This window comes from Littorina saxatilis, linkage group LG6 (genome assembly GCF_037325665.1).
Source record: "Littorina saxatilis isolate snail1 linkage group LG6, US_GU_Lsax_2.0, whole genome shotgun sequence".
Classification (NCBI taxonomy): domain Eukaryota; kingdom Metazoa; phylum Mollusca; class Gastropoda; order Littorinimorpha; family Littorinidae; genus Littorina; species Littorina saxatilis.
In genome coordinates, this window is record NC_090250.1 from 9,713,523 (window position 1) to 9,735,046 (window position 21,524).

Sequence of the window (21,524 nt, forward strand, 5' to 3'; positions counted from 1 at the left end):
GTCATTATATTCTTTCACCCCGTCGAGACAAAATATCGGGCGATACCATGGATGGACGGAGCTGTAACGTATATATGGCATGACCAAAGTAAAGAGAATTTGTTATGGGATGTGGAAACAAATCATTGGAAATTCACCATGGGCAATCAACCCAAGCCTAGAAGTTGTAGAACTATATTTTGTTTCAGTCTTGGCAAGGCCAGTTTTGTCCAGTTTCGGAAAAGACATCATGAATTCATTCACCCTGCCGAGACGAAAAAAACAATTTCATGGATGAAAACGTATAAGCTTATTATCCCGTGACGCATCAAAGCTAAATTTTGTTTGGAAATATCTTCACAACGTACAGATAACTTATAACGACATAACCGCCTTCACAAGACAGGAAGAACGCACACTTTGTTTTTCGTCTGCTACAAATCTAGTCTTGTTGGTTGACGGAGAGAATAAAGCTTCAATCGTACCTTCATCAACAGGAATAAATGCTCAATCCGCTGTCAGTTCGCAACTGAACCTTGTTTTTTTTTCTTTAACTTTTTGGTTAACACTGAAACGGCAATCCAAAAGAGTGTTTCAGCTGTTTCAAGACACAGGCTTAGCTCCTTCTTTTGAGTTGCTTTTCAGTCTAAAATGACACCGGAAGCGAACAAATTGTCGCGTATACTGTCGTCACAAAAAGACGTCATGACAAAGTTACACGCAAAGCGAAAGAGACTTTGACGTCATTTACTTTTGTTCGGAATTTTCCGTCTGTTCTTAGCTTGTCAGTGAAGACCTGACGTGAGTAAGCTTACCCAAAACGTCTTTGTTCTCTATTCACATTGCAGCTGTGAAATAATCAGTCTTGTGTCTCGGTCGTGTAGGTACAGAGTTTGCTTCTGCAATCATTGTGTTCGTGTTGATGACGGCTTCATAAGACAAATCAGCGAATCTATCGTGAGGAAGACGTTTATGTACAAATCACCGAACCCAACCCATTTTGTGTGTGCATTTTTCTGAAGAATAAACTGCATGTGGTTAATTTCATCCGTTTAATGCTTGTCGAAATGAGCCATAAGGCTTTAGAATAAAAGATTTCACGCATTGCTTGGCCATCTGATCACAGATGAGGTCGCAGTTTCGGCACTTACATGGTACAAAGAAGGAAAACTCACGTGATACCCAAAGCGATTCTGGTTGGACGAGAAATTTCGGTCGAGCAACCGCTGCATCGTCTGCTCAACGTGATGGTGGCAATTGAACGGGACGGTGTGTTTTCCTCTACGTTATAACAAAAACATCACGTTACATCCAAATTAGCGATGGCGTCAACATGCTGTGTTATTGGTTGCAGTAATGGGAGTAACCGACTTAAAAAATGGTGGTCGGAAGATTGCAAAATTCATTACGTGCCTCGACGGTCGTTAGTGTGTGGTTGCGAATCACCATTCAGGTGGGCATTTGTTATCGTCTGTGTGTCGTGTTTTGACAAACTTTTAGTACGACTGATGTGAGCCGAATTTATTGGGGAAAGTTCAATGAATGCAAAAAGGTATGCCAAATAGTAGTTTGTCATGTTTCCTTTGCGTTGGGTTGTGGTGAAATACACGGCGGTTATCTGTTTGCGAGTTGCCTGGAACACGGTTTTTTAATAACATCTCTCGATCTTCACATATTTTGTCATGTGAATAAGAACAGAACAAGTTCGTCAAACATTTTTCTTATTTTATCTGCATTGAATGAATTTACAACGTCCTTCTTGTTAATTGTTTATTCATAAAGACTACTTGTACTGAAGAAAATGTTTCCCCCTTTCAACGGGTGGTGTAGTGCGCCGGAGTAGTGTCCCTTGCGTAGAAACGTGGGCGAATAACACGATCTGCGCATGCGGTGAAATCAACCGGAAAAGGAAAAAGACATAAACATGCCGAAAAACGATGTGCGCATCACCCGGAACTCGCAATAAGAGAAGTGCGCATGTGCGAGATCTAAAATGGCCGCGGAACTGTTAACTGGTGTATCGGCCAGAGATAGATCTGCATTTCTGGTACGACCTTCCAGATTATCAACAGCGGGTTCATGGTCGGAATCAAGAGGTCAAATTTGCGTGGCTCCCAATCATTTCATAAAAGATTTCCATTTTCTTGTTTCTGCGGCTGCGCAAGTTATTTTGCCTAGGTCATGGCCGAACTTTAGGCCTACGGAGAAATATCGCTGGATATTTTCTCCCTAGATTAACAGAGACAAAGAAGGGAAGTCATGCTGTATGTATAAGTTACAGCTCTGTCCATCCATGGTATCGCCTAATATTTTGTCGACACTGGGTCAATGAATATGATGACGTCACTCGAGGAGAGCCTCGAGTGACGTCATTATATTCTTTCACCCCGTCGAGACAAAATATCACGCGATATCATGGATGGACGGAGCTGTAACGTATATATGGCATGACCAAAGTAAAGAGAATTTGTTATGGGATGTGGAAACAAATCATTGGAAATTCACCATGGGCAATCAACCCAAGCCTAGAAGTTGTAGAACTATATTTTGTTTCAGTCTTGGCAAGGCCAGTTTTGTCCAGTTCCGGAAAAGACATCATGAATTCATTCACCCTGCCGAGACGAAAAAAACAATTCCATGGATGAAAACGTATAAGCTTATATCTCGTGACGCATCAAAGCTAAATTTTGTTTTGAAATGTCTTCACAACGTACAGATAACTTATAACGACATAATCGCCTTCACAAGACAGGAAAAACGCACACTTTGTTTTTCGTCAGCTACAAATCTAGTCTTGTTGGTTGACGGAGAGAATAAAGCTTCAATAAATGCTCAATCCGCTGTCAGTTCGCAACTGAACCTTGGTTTTTTTCTTTAAGTTTTTGGTTAACATTGAAACGGCAATCCAAAATAGTGTTTCAGCTGTTTCAAGACACAGGCTTAGCTCCTTCTTTATAGTTGCTTTTCAGTCTAAAATGACACCGGAAGCGAACAAATTGTCGCGTATACTGTCGTCACAAAAAGACGTCATGACAAAGTTACACACAAAGCGAAAGAGACTTTGACGTCATTTACTTTTGTTCGGAATTTTCCGTCTGTTCCTAGCTTGTCAGTGAAGACCTGACGTAAGTAAGCTTACCCAAAACGTCTTTGTTCTCTATTCACATTGCAGCTGTGAAATAATCAGTCTTGTGTCTCGGTCGTGTAGGTACAGAGTTTGCTTCTGCAATCATTGTGTTCGTGTTGATGACGGCTTCATAAAACAAATCAGCGAATATATCGTGAGGAAGACGTTTATGTTCAAATCACCGAACCCAACCCATTGTTTGTGTGCATTTGTCTGAAGAATAAACTGCATGTGGTTAAATTCATCCGTTTAATGCTTGTCAAAACGAGCCATAAGGCTTTAGAATAAAAGATGTCACGCATCGCTTGGCCATCTGATCACAGATTGCAGTTTGTAGGTTGAATCTATGAATCGGCCAGAGATAGATCTGCATTTCTGGTACGACCTTCCAGATTATCAACAGCGGGTTCATGGTCGGAATCAAGAGGTCAAATTTGCGTGGCTCCCAATCATTTCATAAAAGATTTCCATTTTCTTGTTTCTGCGGCTGCGCAAGTTATTTTGCCTAGGTCATGGCCGAACTTTAGGCCTACGGAGAAATATCGCTGGATATTTTCTCCCTAGATTAACAGAGACAAAGAAGGGAAGTCATGCTGTATTATTATTTAAGTTATTGAGACATCACAGTGCACTAATATAGAGCAAATCTTGAAAATAATTATTGAACTCAGCGCTTTGCGCTCGTTCAATAATTACTTTTCTCGATTTGCTCTATAAATCTCTTACCGCACTGTGATTGTTTCAATAACGATATTGTCAGTAACGACAATAGATTAGAACGTTTGAAAAGGCACATTTTTCAGCCAGCGTTTGGATAAATTGTGGACAGGTCGAGTTAGATCTTCTTTTGTGTGTGTGTCGGCTTTGCACATGTCGGGGGTATTGACGGTTTCATCGCCGACCATGCATTTTACGATTTGATTACCCTATGTACCGTTTTATCGATTAGCAACTAGCAGTATGAGTTACAGTTGTGCGAAATGTACCCGTTAGCATACAGTTTCACTTAAGTATTAATTATTGGAATAAAAAGCAACATGTACCGAAATTTTCTATGCTCCCAAAAACATGAACGACCCCCAAGCAACTGAGTGGTGTCCCCTGATGTCAAACGACTCAAAGTGACACGTTGGTTCCCTCATTGGGAACATGCCAATACGTCCCAATACCATTACGTCCCAGTACCATTACATCCCAGTACCATTACGTCCCAGTACCATTGCGTCCCAGTACCATTGCGTCCCAATACCATTGGGTCCCAGTACCATTGCGTCCCAGTACCATTACGTCCCAATACAATTACGTGCCATTGCGTCCCCGTACCATTAGGTCCCAATACTAGTGAAATTAATTTCTGAGATGTTACTGTAGCAGTGTAGCGACACGTTTTGTAATAAAAGTGCGTTTTGTAATAAATTTATTACAAATCGTGTTCGGATTACACAATTTTTATTACAAAACGCGTTCAACACGATTTGTAATAAAAATTGTGTCGGTACATAGCAGTATTTCACAAATAAAAATAAAATAAAAAGATGTGTACCGGTTAGTCGAGATGAGGTGAAGTGGAAAAAAAAAAAAATAAAAATAAATAGATAAATGTTTGTTCATGGGAGAAAAAAATCCTTCACGATATAATCAGAAACTGTAAAGGGTATTGCATGTCAGTTTGTTTGTTTTGAGGCGCTCCTTGCTTTCCTTACAGGTTTTCTGAGGAAACCATGTTCTTTCTTTTAAAATGAACTGAAGCACGCTAACCTAAACCGAAGTGTAAAATTGATATGTGCTTTAGCGGTGCTCGACACAAAGAAAAATACCGAAACAGTACAGTACACCGCTTTGTATTCCACTGTATGTAATCGAGCATGACATGACTGTAGGCTTATTTACTGAGTAGACGATGTTTAAACCCGTTTCTGAGAAAAGCTAGACTGACTTGTCCAGTCATCGAACCTTTAGCACATAGACACCGAGACACACAGATAGCGAAACCCATACACGCACAAATGCAGACACAGACACCTACATACATACGTACATAACACACACACACACACACACACACACACACACACACACACACACACACACACACACACACTGCCCACCGCAGCGTTCAAGCATTGCTCAAGTAACAATTGTGTTGGGACGTAATGGTACGGGAACGTAATGGGATTCCTTTATGGGACCTATCGACACGCAATTTTGTTGGGACGCAATGGTACGGGACGCAATGGCACTGGGACCCAATGGTATTGGGACCCAATGGGATTGCTTAATGGGACGCAATGAGACGGCATTTTTTTGGGACGCAATGGTACTGGGACACAATGGTACTGGGACGTTTTGGCATGACCCCCCCTCATTCGCCAAATAAAATATAGTTGGCATGTTATTTATCGCAATGTACCTGCATTCATCTGGGAGGTTGGTGCTATGATTACATGGTAAGAATGTTTTGAAGCCTTCGCGTGTTCTGTTTACATCGTAGTTGTCTTGAAATATGCGAAAACCGTTCATTTCAGTCCTGAACTGATAGTGTCGTCTGCTACAGTATAAGCAGGACAGTCAATTGAATCAGTCGACTTCCAAATGCTGCTTTGTCCAGCTCGAAATCTGTCAGATAAAAACCTTCTGTTTTTAGCCGCGGGAAATTTTGAGGTCAAGCATCATTGTTTGGTAATATGGAGACGATGGCCGGACTAGGCTAAGAGGAGGGGGGGGTTGCCAGTGGGGGTCAGGGGGCGAAGCCCCCTGAAGCTGATGGGTAGGTCATATTCTGAGATAGCAAAGTGGTCGCTCCTTGCATGAAACGGCATAAAATAAACAATAATAAAAAATGTTTTAAATAAGTGAGGTACATGTTTAGGCTGGGGGGGGGGGGGTGTTGCGCAACCCCCATAACCCCCCCGGTAGTCCGGCCCTGTCCAGCTACTTGCCACTAACACAGCGGCTGAGAAGAATGTTCGGAAGTCAAAAGAAGAAGCATATATTCACTGTAGCACAGGCGCATGAAATCTGTCAGAAAAAAACACTTCTGCTTTTAGCCTCGGGAAATTTAGGGTCAAGCATCATTTGGTAATGTGGAGATGATAAGCTACATGCCACTAACACGGAGGATGAGAAGAATCTTCTCAAATCAAAAGAAGGGGCACAGCCTTGCTTTGGAAAGGGGCGGAAAAATACGCTCTCTGGAAAAGTTAGCGCACTCCAAGAGTGCGCTAACAGTTTTAAGCGCATTGCCATTATCCAATCAACTGTTTCACATCAGTCATGTGACACCAGTACTTACTGACAATTATTATTATTAACAAAAAGGGTGTTCAAAAATGAAAAAAAAAACCCGTCTCCAAACACTTACGTTTGCAGCACCGGTCAAAGCCCTGCTGGCCACAAGGAAATACCGGTGTTGGCGGGTCAAGAAGGGGGTCAGGAGGCTGAGCAGTCCTCCAACGGTCAAAGACATCATCAGAAGCCGACACGACCCCATCGCGTGGTCAAGATAGCCGGCCAGAGGAATGACCAGAAGAAACCCGTAGTACGGAGCTGAGAGCACTTGGCCTTCGAACATGGAAGACCAGTTGAATTCTGTGGAATTCTGCATGATTAAAACAAATATGAATATGGTAAGTTTATGGTCTAGTATTGGATAAAAAGAGCTTTATACAGAAGCTCTTAAAAGGTTAACAGAAATTTGAATAAAAACACGGAATTCTGTACGAAAAAAAGAAAAGAAAGACACATTTACAGAAACTCTTTAGGAAATCACAGAAGAGAACAACGAAATCTGCACAAACAATTTGATAGAAACAAACAAATAATAATAATAATAATAATAATATGGGAGATTTATAGAGCGCTTTACATTCTCAAAGCGCTTTACAATGACAAACATACATAATACATACAAAGCAAAGCAAAAGCATGTGCAGCATGTGCTAAGTCGGGGTATCCTTTTTAATCCACCGAACAATTAATATCCACAGCCATGTGTGTCTCCTGCCTCCGAACACACACGCTACAGAGCTCGACTCGATGTGCGCAGTTTCGTATAAAAATTATTTTCCAAATTTCCCCACTGTGTTTTATAAAATAATCATATTATGAAAGCACATACATTCTTATCTTAGTTGTTATGTATTCATTGTTAGTAAACATCGGCATTATTCATGTTTTACTTTAAACGCAATCATTGTTATTTATAGATCACAGGCACCTGATGTAAGTAGGTCACACACGTGTAAATGTTGTGCCCAGTCCTTGTTTTTGTTTCTGTTATTATTTTAGTTAGCAGGTCTAGTTGAGCACGTATTAAGTATCATGTACCCACTACTAGTCATTGTGCATTTTAGTTAATGGACTGATGATGTCATTTGTATGGAGTCGACGCACGTGCGAGGATATGTATGTGTGGGAGGGGGGGGGGGCGCGGGAGATGGAAGCTTGCTGTATGTTATGTAATGTATATATTGTGTGTGATACGTGGAAATGTGATACTATTTATTTGCATGTATGATACAGGTACAAATGTGATAATTGTAGGCTTATACTAGTGATTACTGTGTGTGATACATGAAATGTGATATGAATGCTGTTTTTATATGTTATACTCTTACTTTCTCCCAAGCGCAAGACAAATTCTTCCATGAAAATTGAAGCCAATAAAATTTGAGTTGAGTTGAGTTGAGTTGCATTCAGCACACAAGTGAACAACGAAACTCAAACACTACATCAATACAATCTGCAAGCATACTAACACAGGCAAAACATTCAAACATTCAAACACCTGATTCAAAAATGCACCATGTTGAAATAAAATTAATCAAAATACTGGGTGAAGAAGTGTGTTTTAAGGTTTGATTTGAAGGAACAGAATGTTTGGCAGTGTCGGATAGAGTAAGGGAGAGAGTTCCACGCAACGGCAGCAGAGTGGGAGAAGGCTCTCTGGCCGTGCTGTTTGCGACTAAAAGAAGATAGACGGAATATTCTAGTGTCTACAGAGGAGCGGAGGGATCGTGAGGGTGTATAGAGTGTGAACAGGTCAGACAGGTAGGATGGGGCTGAGCCAGATATTATTTTGTAGCAGATACAGCAGCACTTATATTGGATTCTCAGCTCTACAGGGAGCCAATGAAGTTTCTTTAGCAAGGGGGAACAGGACTGGGACCGAGGGGCTTTGCAGACAAGCCGGGCTGCAGAATTTTGAACGCGCTGCAAAGGATGGATGACAGACTGAGGACAGCCAATGAGAACAGAATTTCCGTAGTCTAATCGAGAAAGAATGTAGGAGGAAACAAGGGTCTTGGTGGCATCTTCGGTAAGGTATGGGCGGATAGAACCTATTCTCTTAAGCTCGATGTAAGCGGACTGACAGACTTTCATAACATGGTGTTTCATGGAGAGATCGCTATCAAGAAAGATGCCAAGATCACGGACGGAGTCTGAGAATTCAATAGTGCTGTTGCCCAAAGTGATAGAAGGAGGGAGAGAGAGAGAGGAGGAGAGGGAGGATTTGGTGAAACGAATGGCTTCTGTTTTGTCACAGTTGAGTCTAAGCTTGTTAGTGGACATCCAGAGTTCAACGTCAGCAATGCAAGACTGAAGGGAGGTGGTCATCTGGGCGTATTCTGAGGGAGTCGCTGAGTTCTGAAGCTGAGTGTCGTCAGCAAACATTTCGTGGGAAACGGAATGTCTGTCGATGAGGTCAGTCAGAGGGGAGGTGTACATGATGAACAGCACGGGCCCGAGCACAGAGCCCTGGGGAACGCCAAAAAGGAGGGAGGTTTCCTGGGATGGGACGTCGTTTACAATTACAAAATTTGTTCAGTCTGAGAGATAGGATCTGAACCAATTTAGAACTGAATTTTGGATGCCGAAAGTGTGCTCAAGGCGGGACAGCAGGATTTCATGATCAATTGTATCGAAAGCGGCCGAAAGGTCTAACAGGAGGAGCAGGGAAATTTTGTTATCGTCTAAGGAAGTCAAAATGTTGTTGAGGATACTAAGGACTGCGGTCTCTGTGCTATGGTCCGTGCGGTAGGCTGACTGGTGCGGAGTGAGGAGGTTGTTGGCAGAGAGGTGGGAGGAGAGCTGGTCTAGGACTATCTTCTCTAGGATTTTAGAAAGAAAGGGAAGGTTTGAGATGGGCCTGTAGTTCTTAAGTACGTTGGGGTCGAGGGAGCTTTTCTTCAGAAGGGGTTTAATGACAGCTTTTTTGAAATCTGAGGGGACGGTGCCAGTGGAAAGGGACTCGTTCAGTATTCTAGTGATGGTGGGTAGAAGGATGTCTAAGTGATCACAGAGGAGGGGGGTGGGGAGGGGGTCGAGGTCACAGGACGTTTTGGCAGACTTCACAATGAGTTTACGAACAAAATCTTCAGAGACTGGGGTGAAAACAGAGAACGAATTTCCAACAACAAAATGGGAGAGCGGTCTGAGTCGCTATGCTGGGCGAAGCTGTTGCGGATGGTCAAAATCTTTTCATGAAAATACTTAGAAAAAACATCTGGCAGTTTAGACATGTCATGTACAGTTGGAAGGATGACCTGTTTTGCTTTACCAAGCATGGTGGTGACAGTGTTAAACAATTCTTTACAAGATGAGGATGCTGCGACCTTGGATGAATAAAAAGTGGTCTTGGCGGCATCAACAAAATCTATGACTTTCTGCTTGGTGGCGTCATAAATCTGCTTATGTACAGTCAGCTTGACAAGATGGATGCCGATGGAATAGCTATAAGAAACCCGTGAAATGGAACTGCAAAGACCTAGACAACATGGAGGAACTCTGTTGATTTCTGCAGAAAAATATTAAAATGAACAAACGAATGTAAAGCTAAAGATGAAACGGCCATTAAAACATTGTTAACACTTTGAAGTCAAACAGGGAGGGCCGAAAGAACTCTTGAATTCTGCAGAAGAGAATTCTGCAGAAAAATAGTACAATGAACAAACGATTTAAAAGATAGAACGGCCATTAAAACATTGTTAACACTTAGAAGTCATACAGGTTGGTCCGGTGGAGTTCTTGAATTCCGCAGAAAAGATGTTTAGAAATAAAGGCTTGAAATGTCAGACAGAAAGACTATTAGAAAAGTGTAGTATCGGAGTGTAAACACCTTGCTTTTGAACATATACACGCCGTATAAATAGTTACATCGTGTTTTGGGAGCACAACACAAAAGTTACGGGTCGCACTAGCTCGTGGGCAAAAACGTGAGGTGGGTGGCTGTATACTTGTTGCTCAGTGAGACGCCAAACGTCTTGCTCTTAACTTTTGGTAGATGAAAAATATTCAGTGTGTATTTTTCTTTGAATCCACGATATAACATTTGCTTAAATGTGATTTTAACCGTTGCTTCAGCTTCATCAACTCTCTCAGGTACTTACTTTGTGTGGAATATTGGGACATTTGACCTTTGCACGCGGCCCACGTATGCAGTTTGCACAAACTGTAATGTTATTAGTAAGCTACAATACATCAAGGATCATGAGGTTGGGTCGTTTTCTTGTGTCTTACACAGTTCAGGTTTTATGACGTTTTGTAGTATGATACCCACACATGAGTAGGTTACAGAGCGCACAACAACTGCAGGAAAGGCTTGTTACGACACGCACTTCACTCATGTTACAGAACGCACTCCCACAGAAAACCATTTTGTCAAAATAAGATCAGAACTAACCTCTCTCTCTCTCTCTCTCTCTCTCTCTCTCTCTCTCTCTCTCTCTCTCTCTCTCTCTCTCTCTCTCACTCTCTCTCTCTCACACACACACAAACAGACACACGCACGCACACACACACACACACAGGCGTGCGCGCAAACCACGTCACACACACACACACACACACACACACACACACACACACACCCACACGCGCGCGCGCACGCACCCCCCCCCCACACACACACTCACTCACTCACGCACACACATAATCCATGCACACAAAGCACATACTCGTACGTAAATAGTCAGACAGACATCAACACACATTCTACACGCACACACACACACACACACACACACACACACACACACACACACACGCCCTCACGCACGCACGCACACACACACACACATACACGCACACACACACACACACACACACACACACACACACACACTAACTTGTACACATAAACGTGCAAACTACACACGCCACGCGCGCGAGGAAAAAGCCCCAGAGAGGGGATGATGTCACGAACCTTTGATGTCAAACAAATCTTGACGTGGTCTAATTGCGCGAATATTATGCCCTAGTCTCTAGAAATTCCACCCCAACATATCTGCCCTGGGTGGCGACGGATCAATAATCGAAGAATTGGTCGTCACCTTCCGTATTTTACTTAGTATGTTCCCAATTTTGGGGTAAGTTCCATCCCCTACTGTAGCCTGAGTGTGTGCACAAAGAATCCTTCTTTATCATGATTTATCGGCATGAATAGCGTTCGTGGGATACCTCCAGCTTCGCTGGGATCAAAGTCTATACCATACAGGGGTCACGTGAGAGCCGCTCAAATAAAGGTAACCACCCGAAACGACCTGACTTCAGATACCAAGTCGCCCAAACCCAACTGTCAATCGAAATTGGTGCATGCATGGGGTGGGCGCTTACAAGGTAGTTAACGGGATGAAGGAAACAATGAATCAAGAAACCCAGGTGCACATCTGCGGCTCATAGGCATGTGCATTGTGCATGCACACTATCTTGTGCCTGCATCTTGCCATCTCTAAGAAATGGCGACAACAGCCAGACAGACAGACACACTTACGTCCATTCTTATATATATATATATTAGATACTGTCGGGCCAAATACATGCGATGAAGGCCCCTGATGTTGACCACGACACAGGAATACATACCAAATGTCCTGTGTTGGCCAAAGCATGAGTTTTGTTAGTTTTTTGTTAGACATAATGCTTATGGAAGCTAACAAGCACTCATCTAGGTATGCATACATAATGTGATACAGTATTTATGCGTAAGTTTACAGTAATTAAATTGTACAAAACTACACACAAAACAATAATAGTTGGTAGTTAAGTTTGAACCTATAGTTGTGCGATCCGTATTATTTGAAAACCAAAACTAAGTGCTATCTGTAACATGCAAGTTGTGCGTGTCGTAACATTGTGTTTTCCAACTACATAACTTTGAATTGATCTGTATGCGTCATTTTTAAACACAGCGCAACCAAAATCACAAGATGCACTAAGCATAAGCTAGTCCATGTCTCTATTACAAGAAGTGTGTGTCTGGATGAATGTAATATCAATAAAAACAGCTATGAATGCCAGGTTTTGGTTTCTGAAAGCAAAATATTTCAAGAAGTCTTTGAATACGGGCACTGTGAGTTATACAGTGATCCCTTTAATTCAACAAAATGACGAATATATGAGGTACATGTTAGACACTAACTTTAGTAACATCATGCATTTTGAGAAGCTGTTTAAGTGATATTTCTAGACCCAACTACCCTTCTTCGTGTAGTGCGACCCGTAACTTTTGTGTTGACTGTTGTGCTCCCAAAACACGATGTAACTATTTATACGGCGTGATATAGGATTAGTGACATTTTGTTGAATTTTTTAGAGAAAAAAGAAGATAGAATTAAAGGAATTAAATAATTATAAGGCTAGGGACAATGATAACGTATCATATTGTACTGTGATGTCACCCTCGTGGATATTGGGCTTGCTTTCTCTTTAGCTCTGGGAAAAGCCAGCTGCTATACTTTTTTTTATTTTTTTTATTTTTTTTTCTTCTTACCGGTACGGTTGGCCTAGTGGTAAGGCGTCCGCCCCGTGATCGGGAGGTCGTGGGTTCGAACCCCGGCCGGGTCATACCTAAGACTTTAAAATTGGCAATCTAGTGGCTGCTCCGCCTGGCGTCTGGCATTATGGGGTCAGTGCTAGGACTGGTTGGTCTGGTGTCAGAATAATGTGACTGGGTGAGACATGAAGCCTGTGCTGCGACTTCTGTCTTGTGTGTTGCGCACGTTATATGTCAGAGCAGCACCGCCTTGATATGGCCCTTCGTGGTCGGCTGGGCGTTAAGCAAACAAACAAACAAACAAATTTTGTTTTTTTTGTTTTTTGCATGAGTCTGTTCATGTTTCCCAGCCCCTAAGACTTTTACTGAGAACTTGGGTGGGGGTTGGGGGGGGGGGGTTGGGTGTGTGTGTGGGGGGGAGGGGGGTGTTGGTTAGGATACGGAGGGGAATCTGCCCATAGTTGACCCTCCCAAATAGTTGTCTCGCCTTACCCGAGATTCCAACCCACAACTATAGCGACAAAGTTGTAGACAGCAGCTAGAGTCGCAAGAACACCGTGATATTGGGAATGTGAACATGTAGAACTATGCAGAGAAGTAAGAAACTAACAAATGATAGAATGGGATGAACGACCCTTATAAAGGGCAGTAACTACTTTGCCTTTAAACTTGAGTTACATCCACGCTTCTAAGATAAGTTCATTATTTGTATCAGTGTGTGTCTGTTTAAAAGACCAATGGGTCGACGTACATGTACTAGTAAATATAAAGTTGTGTTTTATGAACAATAAACGTTCCATTTACTAACATGTCTTGTGTTTTGACTATGCAGAGAAGATAGAAATACATAAATGGAAGAATGGGTTGAACGACCCTTAGAAAACTGTTATAAAGGGCAGTAACTACTTTGCCATTAACTTGAAGGTTCGGGGGACCTTTTTTGAATTCTACAGAAAAGGATAGATTTGAACGATTGAACTGAAGCATGACTCGGCCGTTCGAAAACCATTATATGAGTCTGTAAACACGTTGCCATTTAAACATTGAGTCCAAGTGTATCGTTCCAGATTTGTAAGATTTTAAGTCTTCGCTAAGTCAACTTCAGACTCAATTAAGGATAGTCTTAAGGCTAAATAAAACAAGATTATTACAAATAAGAAGTTATTTTCAAGAAAACAAGAACATTAGCTGAGACTGACAATAGCAAATTCATATTCAAGTGTGTCATTAACATAAAAATGAACTTTCTGTATATATCTGAGTCTAACTATGTCCTAAAAGTCCTGAAGTAGTGAAACTTAAGTTAGTAGATACTTCCTACGCCCATGGCTTCAGGGTAAACATGTTACAATTATAAGCGGTTGACGTGAACAATGCGGGCACAAAAATACATTATAGAATGTTCTGATGCCCTGAAGTTAATCACCAACCCGTTTAGCAGAGGCACATATTTCCGTATGAGCGCATTTTGCATGCCCTCATAAGTCCATTCAAATGAGATATTTCTTTTTCTTCTTCTTGTTCTTGTTCTTCTTGTTCTTCTTGTTCTTGTTCTTCTTGTTCTTCTTCTTGTTCTTCTTGTTCTTGTTCTTCTTGTTCTTCTTCTTGTTCTTGTTCTTCTTGTTCTTCTTCTTGTTCTTCTTCTTCTTGTTCTTGTTCTTGTTCTTCTTGTTATTCTTGTTCTTGTTCTTCTTGTTCTTGTTCTTCTTGTTCTTCTTCTTGTTCTTCTTGTTCTTCTTCTTGTTCTTCTTGTTCTTGTTCTTCTTGTTCTTGTTCTTGTTCTTGTTCTTCTTCTTGTTCTTCTTGTTCTTCTTCTTGTTGTTCTTGTTCTTGTTCTTCTTGTTCTTGTTCTTCTTTTTCTTGTTCTTGTTCTTCTTGTTCTTCTTGTTCTTGTTCTTCTTGTTCTTCTTCTTGTTCTTGTTGTTCTTGTTCTTGTTCTTGTTCTTCTTGTTCTTGTTCTTCTTGTTCTTGTTGTTCTTCTTCTTCTTCTTCTTCTTTCGTGGGCTGAAACTCCCACGTTCACTCATGTTTTTACACGAGTAGGTTTTTACGTGTACGACCGCTTTTACCCCCGCCATTCGGGCAGCCATACGCCGCTTTTGGGGGAGAAATGAAATATTTGAATACCCTGCTGTGAGCTCACCAATGACAATTTTGTCAATGACACTTTCTAGTTATAGTTAAATACTTAAAGTAAGCCAAATGAAATTGTTGAAGCTAAATTATAGTTCCCTTTGTATCACAACGCTTTTGACCAACGTTTAGTTATTTTTTGGACCGACGTTGAGTTATTTCATGAGTGGACCTTATAGACACACTCAGTATGTCACCCCCGTCACCCACCACCTCCCACCTCTCCATTATATAAATCTGAAAAAAGGTAAGGCTGGCCATGTTTCATACAAACAATAATCTTTCTTGTTTGGGGATGCTTGCCTTCTAACCAGGTCAATATTTGTAATACTGGGATGATGACACTTTAAGATCAGCTGGGCCTAACAACAACAACAACAACAACAACAACAACAACAACAACAACAACAACAACAACAACAACAACACGGAGTAACCAAACAACAATCTTACCAAATTCGTGAATTCCTCTGTCGTCACGTTCATGGCGTATTTGCAGTTTGTGGCGTTCGACGGTGATGACGTCACATTCTCGAATTCGTCCGTGATTTCGTCAGCAGTGTGCGTCATGCACACGAGCGCTATTCCAATGTTCTGGCGCATGGCCGCGTGGCATAGACGCATCATGAGCAGGGCGAAGGCGAGAACCCACCTTTTTGGGCAGCAGCACTGGTTTGTTTTTGTGACGTCATCAGTGTGCTCGTCCGATGACGTCATGGTAGCTTTGGCCTTCTCATCGCTCACGGCCTTGGTGTGCGGGCACTTGATTTCCTCACTGAATGTTTTGTAAGCAGAATGCCTTCGTGTCATTGTTTGGTTCAAGGAATACAGTTTCTTGATATAAACGCTACCCATCAGGTCAAAAAACATCACAAACGGTTAAAACCCTAAATTCATACAATACCCCGGAGAATATCACAAAAGTGAAACACAAACACACAACATGTCGAACATTTCCCACAAGTGTATGATTGTTGCTGGGTTTTTTCCCACAGATCCGATGAAACACAATCGGAATAAACACGGCACACAACATGTCGAACATTTCCCACAAGTGTATGATTCTTGCTGGTTTTTTTTCCCACAGATCCGATGAAACACAATCGGAATAAACACGGAAATCAGAAACGCAGTCACTATTTCGCAGAAAAGTAAGGGTGGATTAATTACAACGGTTTATTTTCGTGTGTTTGGTGGTGTTTTTTTTTTTTATTGTGATAAAAACCTAATGTTGTTATACAGCTTGCCTATACAACTAAAGCATACACGTGGTCTCTGAGATCATCAGTCTATTGTCGTCACAAACATGAGCACTTCAAAGATCTATATGTCCCTCAATGTCTACACCTTTGTCCTGTTGTACTGTCTACTTTGATTTTGTGAAATGTTTGATAAAAGTTTATACTCACTGTCCTTTGCACCTACGACATCCAACTTTCGGCTTCACCATATTCCACACACAACTGAAGCCCCTCTAAGTTAATGCCGCACACTTACAGCTTTAGGCTCGCGCATAATAGATGTTCACACAGTCTTGTTGCACTTTTCGGAGAGAAAAATGTCCGCCTAACAGCTTAAACAACACGATATTTTACACACAGAACAAAAAACTATCCAGCATGCCAAAATACAATAGTGGTTTGTTTTCTCTAATTCGGTGCCGCGCTCAAAGCTTCAGGCTCGTGCGTGGTACATGTTCACACACTATTGCTGCACTTTGCTGAAAAATGTCCGCCTAACAGCTTAAACGACGCGATATTTTACACACAGAACAAAAAACTATCCAGCATGCCAAAATACAAAAGTGGTTTGTTTTCTCTAATTCGTTGCCGCGCTCAAAGCTTCAGGCTCGTGCGTGGTACATGTTCACACACTATTGCTGCACTTTGCTGAAACATGTCCGCCTCAAAGCTTCAACGACACGATATTTTACACACAGAAAAAAAATATCCAGCATGCCAAAATACAAAAGTCGTCTGTATTATCTAATTCAACACCGCGCTCAAAACATGACTCGTGCGTAGTAGATATTCACACATCATTTTAGCAGTAACATGTCCGTCTCACAGCTTCCACGACACGATATTTTACAAACAGAAAAAAACCTATCCAGCATGCCAAAATACAAAAGTCGTCTGTATTATCTAATTCAACACTGCGCTCAAAGCTTCAGACTCGTAGGTAGTAGATGTTCACATAATCTTGCTGCATTTTAACAGTAAAATTTTCGTCTCACAACTTGAACGACACGATATTTTGCACACCGAAAAAAAACGATCCAGCATTTGTCATACTGCCTTCTGGGATTAGCACATAAAAATGTCACCTTCATCACAAGTAACACCGGTAGGTATGGGACCATCTAGGGAGAGCCACACGGTGACACTGTTACAAAACACGAGCGATATTTTTGTTCCCATTGACTTATTCAGCCCAGCTTCAGTTAACCATCCCTTGAATGTTCTGGTTGAATTAACAAATACACTCCTTTCTGGGATTTTTGCACAACGAGTCAATGGGAAGAGGCGTTGATGGTAGTTTTGAATGGAATGAGCTGACGATTTAGGTTTACACAAAAGAAAAGAGTTAGTCTTGACTGTTCCGAGCAGTGTCAACTTCATTTAACTCAAACAGGTGGACCATAATGATGTACGTCATGGGAAGAGGGTTTTGGTTACTGGCGAAATTCTCGGCAGGTAGACCCTAATCCAAAGGAAGAGATGATATGATCTGATAACGAGTTTTGCCTTCGAGCGTATTTTGTTTTTACATACATGTTCTGACTCTGTCCTATTGTTTGCTACTTTGTTTCTCGTTCTCTTTTATTTTATTGTTGTGCTTTGGTGTTTGTTTGTTTGTTTGTTTGTTTGTTTGCTTGTTTGCTTGTTTGTTTGTTTGTTTGTTTGTTTGTTTGTTTGTTTGTTTGTTTGTTTGCTTGTTTGTTTGTTTGTTTGTTTGTTTGTTTGCTTGCTTGTTTGTGAGTTTGTTTGTTTGTTTGCTTGCTTGTTTGTCTGTTTGCTATTGTGTTTGTTTGGTTGGTTGGTTGGTTGTTTGTTTGTGTGTTATTTTGTTTGTTTATTTGGTTGGTTGGTTGGTTGGTTGGTTGCTGGTTGTTTTTTTGTTTTTCTGTGTTTGTCGGTTGGTTGGTTGGTTGGTTGGTCGATTGGTTAGTTAGTTGGTTGGTTGGTTGGTTGGCTGGTTGATTGGTTGGTTGGCTGGTTGATTGGTTGGCTAGTTGGTTGGACGGTTGGTTTGTTTGTTTGCTGGTTGGTTGGTTGGTTGGTTGGTTTGTTGGACGGTTGGTTTGTTGGTTGGACGGTTGGTTTGTTTGTTGGACGGTTGGTTTGTTGGTTTGTTGGTTCGTTGATTGGTTAGTTGGTTGGACGGTTGGTTGGTTTGCTAGTTGGCTGGTTGGTTGGTTTGTTGTTTGTTCGTTTGTGCGTGTGTGTGTGTTCTTTGTTTGTGTGTTTTTTTGTTTGATCGATTTATTGCTCTCTCTTTCTTCGGTTCTGTTCTGTTCTCATTTCTCTCTATCTTCTTTCCTTCTACCTGTTTCTTTCTGTCTTTCTTTCTGTCTTTCTTTCTGTCTTTCTTTCTGTCTTTCCTTTTAGTCTTTCTGTCTTTCTTTCTGTCTTTCCTTTTATTCTTTCTGTCTGTCTTTCCTTTTAGTCTTTCTTTCTGTCTTTCTTTCTGTCTGTCTTTCCTTTTAGTCTTTCTGTCTGTCTTTCCTTTTAGTCTTTCTGTCTGTCTTTCCTTTTAGTCTTTCTGTCTGTCTTTCCTTTTAGTCTTTCTGTCTGTCTTTCCTTTTAGTCTTTCTGTCTGTCTTTCCTTTTAGTCTTTCTGTCTGTCTTTCCTTTTAGTCTTTCTGTCTGTCTTTCCTTTTAGTCTTTCTGTCTGTCTTTCCTTTTAGTCTTTCTGTCTGTCTTTCCTTTTAGTCTTTCTGTCTGTCTTTCCTTTTAGTCTTTCTGTCTGTCTTTCCTTTTAGTCTTTCTTTCTGTCTGTCTTTCCTTTTAGTCTTTCTGTCTGTCTGTCTTTCCTTTTAGTCTTTCTGTCTGTCTTTCTGTCTTTCCTTTTAGTCTTTCTTTCTGTCTTTCTGTCTTTCTTTCTGTCTTTCTCTCTGTCTTTCCTTTTATTCTTTCTTTCTGTCTTTCTTTCTGTCTTTCCTTTTAGTCTTTCTTTCTGTCTTTCCTTTTAGTCTTTCTTTCTGTCTTTCTGTCTTTCTCTCTGTCTTTCCTTTTATTCTTTCTGTCTGTCTTTCCTTTTAGTCTTTCTGTCTGTCTTTCCTTTTAGTCTTTCTTTCTGTCTTTCTGTCTTTCTCTCTGTCTTTCCTTTTATTCTTTCTGTCTGTCTTTCCTTTTAGTCTTTCTGTCTGTCTGTCTTTCCTTTTAGTCTTTCTGTCTGTCTGTCTTTCCTTTTAGTCTTTCTTTCTGTCTGTCTTTCTGTCTTTCCTTTTAGTCTTTCTTTCTGTCTTTCTGTCTTTCTTTCTGTTTTTCTCTCTGTCTTTCCTTTTATTCTTTCTTTCTGTCTTTCTTTCTGTCTTTCCTTTTAGTCTTTCTTTCTGTCTTTCCTTTTAGTCTTTCTTTCTGTCTTTCTGTCTTTCTCTCTGTCTTTCCTTTTATTCTTTCTGTCTGTCTTTCCTTTTAGTCTTTCTGTCTGTCTTTCTGTCTTTCTTTCTGTCTTTCTCTCTGTCTTTCCTTTTATTCTTTCTTTCTTACTATTTTTTTTGTCTGTTTGTGTGTTCCTTTCTTTCGTTCTCTCATTACTTGTTTCAATATTCATCTTTATTCATTTATGTTATTTATTTGTAGTCGTTTTTTTCCCTTTCACAGGTTTAGTCGTCTTCCCAGTTTGTTTTGTTTTGTGTCTGTCTTCTTACGTTCTTTATTTTGTTCGTCCCTACTTTCTTTAATTCTTTTATTATTTTGCACAGACACACAGCTAACATCGATGAAAATTACCGGACAGAAATGTGCTATAGTCCCGTAGCTATTTCAAGTTGTCCTATCCTAATAATTGTTCGAAGAAAAAATATGTTACCAAATACCAACAACCAACAAGCTGCGCGCTCTCTGTGCGCAGTGGAGATGTTTTGGAGAACTCATTTTTAAAATGAATAAATTAATTCATAATTCACCACATCAAGCAGTCAGGGTATGATTTTTGGCATGTGACCAAGTGGAGCCGCATTGTTTACATGGGAAGGACGGTGCCTTTAAGACTACTCAATTTGTAGACTTCCCCTTTTCTGAGACTTTGATTTTTCTGATCTTTTGTTGTTAACCTTTGTAAATTTACTCCCATTTTTGATAAGACTCCCTCCTTTTTAAGACCTGATTTTCGCAGATTGTTGGAGCCGTAATTTGATGATTCCAATGTACACTCAACGCTACATTAACTTTAATCGGTTGGATAACGGCAATTGTCACAATTTGTCCAACCGCCATTTGTCTGACAAACACTCTTTTTCAACCAAAAATGTCCTGTGGGCGTATTTATGAAACGGAAATTCTTTATGCCGGCAATCCTCCTCGCGATAAACGCTCCTAGCAAAAAGGAAATGCGGCGAGAGGGATTGATACTGTTTAAGTCAGTGTACAGAAATGGATACGGTTCGTGGAATCTCTATGGACAGTTTTTGACTTTATGGGTGAAACGCTGGAGGCGTACGTATGTCTGGGTCACGTAATTGGATCGTAATCTTGTTCTATTTAGTAGAGCCTGCTATTAATATGGTGAAGTCACTTGGATCTTATTCAAGCAGAATATAGTTGGTGGTTGTTCTATATACCGTAAAGCCTGATATTAATAGGGTGAAGTCACTTGTATCGTATTCAAGCAGAATAAAGTTGGTGGTTGTTCTATATACCGTAAAGCCTGATATGAAAAGGTGAAGCCACTTGGATCTTTATCAAGTAGAATATTGTTGGCGCCGGTTGTTCTATACCGTAAAGCCTGATATCGATACATGTAGGGTGGAGCAACTAGTTGGTGGTTGTTCTGTACCGTAAAGCCTAATATTAATAGGGTGAAATCGAGTTCGCGAAATCTACTGCATGAAGCTTGCAGCTGTAGCACCGACGTTTGGGTATAGTCAACTTCTATCTCAACTAACGACAAGGCCTTTTGCTATGAACGAGTGCATTGACGGACCGATCGACCGACCGGTACGGTATACGAAAAGACAAACTAGCAAACGGACATATAAACAGAACCCACACAACAGAACCCACTAAATTGCACATACATACACATGTTTACACAAACAGCCACACTCGGACGCTATAGAAAGCTTAGAGCAAGACACTGTATGTGAGTCAATATATGTCGGTCTGTATGTCGGTCTGTAAGTCGGTCTGTATGTCGGTCTGTCTGTATGTCTGTCTGTATGTCTGTCTGTATGTCGGTCTGTATGTCGGTCTGTATGTCGGTCTGTATGTCGGTCTGTAAGTCGGTCTGTAAGTCGGTCTGTATGTCAGGTCTGTATGTCGGTCTGTATGTCAGGTCTGTATGTCG

The 21,524-nt window shown here is 41.0% G+C and overlaps 1 protein-coding gene across 1 annotated transcript in view; it reads right to left on the reverse strand.

The window, feature by feature from the left end:
* LOC138969672 (sodium-dependent phosphate transport protein 3-like) overlaps nucleotides 1-15,821 on the reverse strand; it is a 64,260-nt gene extending 48,439 nt beyond the window's left edge. Inside the window, exons 1-2 of the mRNA XM_070342531.1 lie at nucleotides 15,465-15,821; nucleotides 6,468-6,704 (exon numbers count right to left, since the gene is read on the reverse strand). Of these exons, the coding sequence (XP_070198632.1) occupies nucleotides 6,468-6,704; nucleotides 15,465-15,821 (594 nt within the window). The remainder of the gene's footprint in view (nucleotides 1-6,467; nucleotides 6,705-15,464) is intronic.
* Between the last annotated feature and the right edge of the window lie 5,703 nt (nucleotides 15,822-21,524).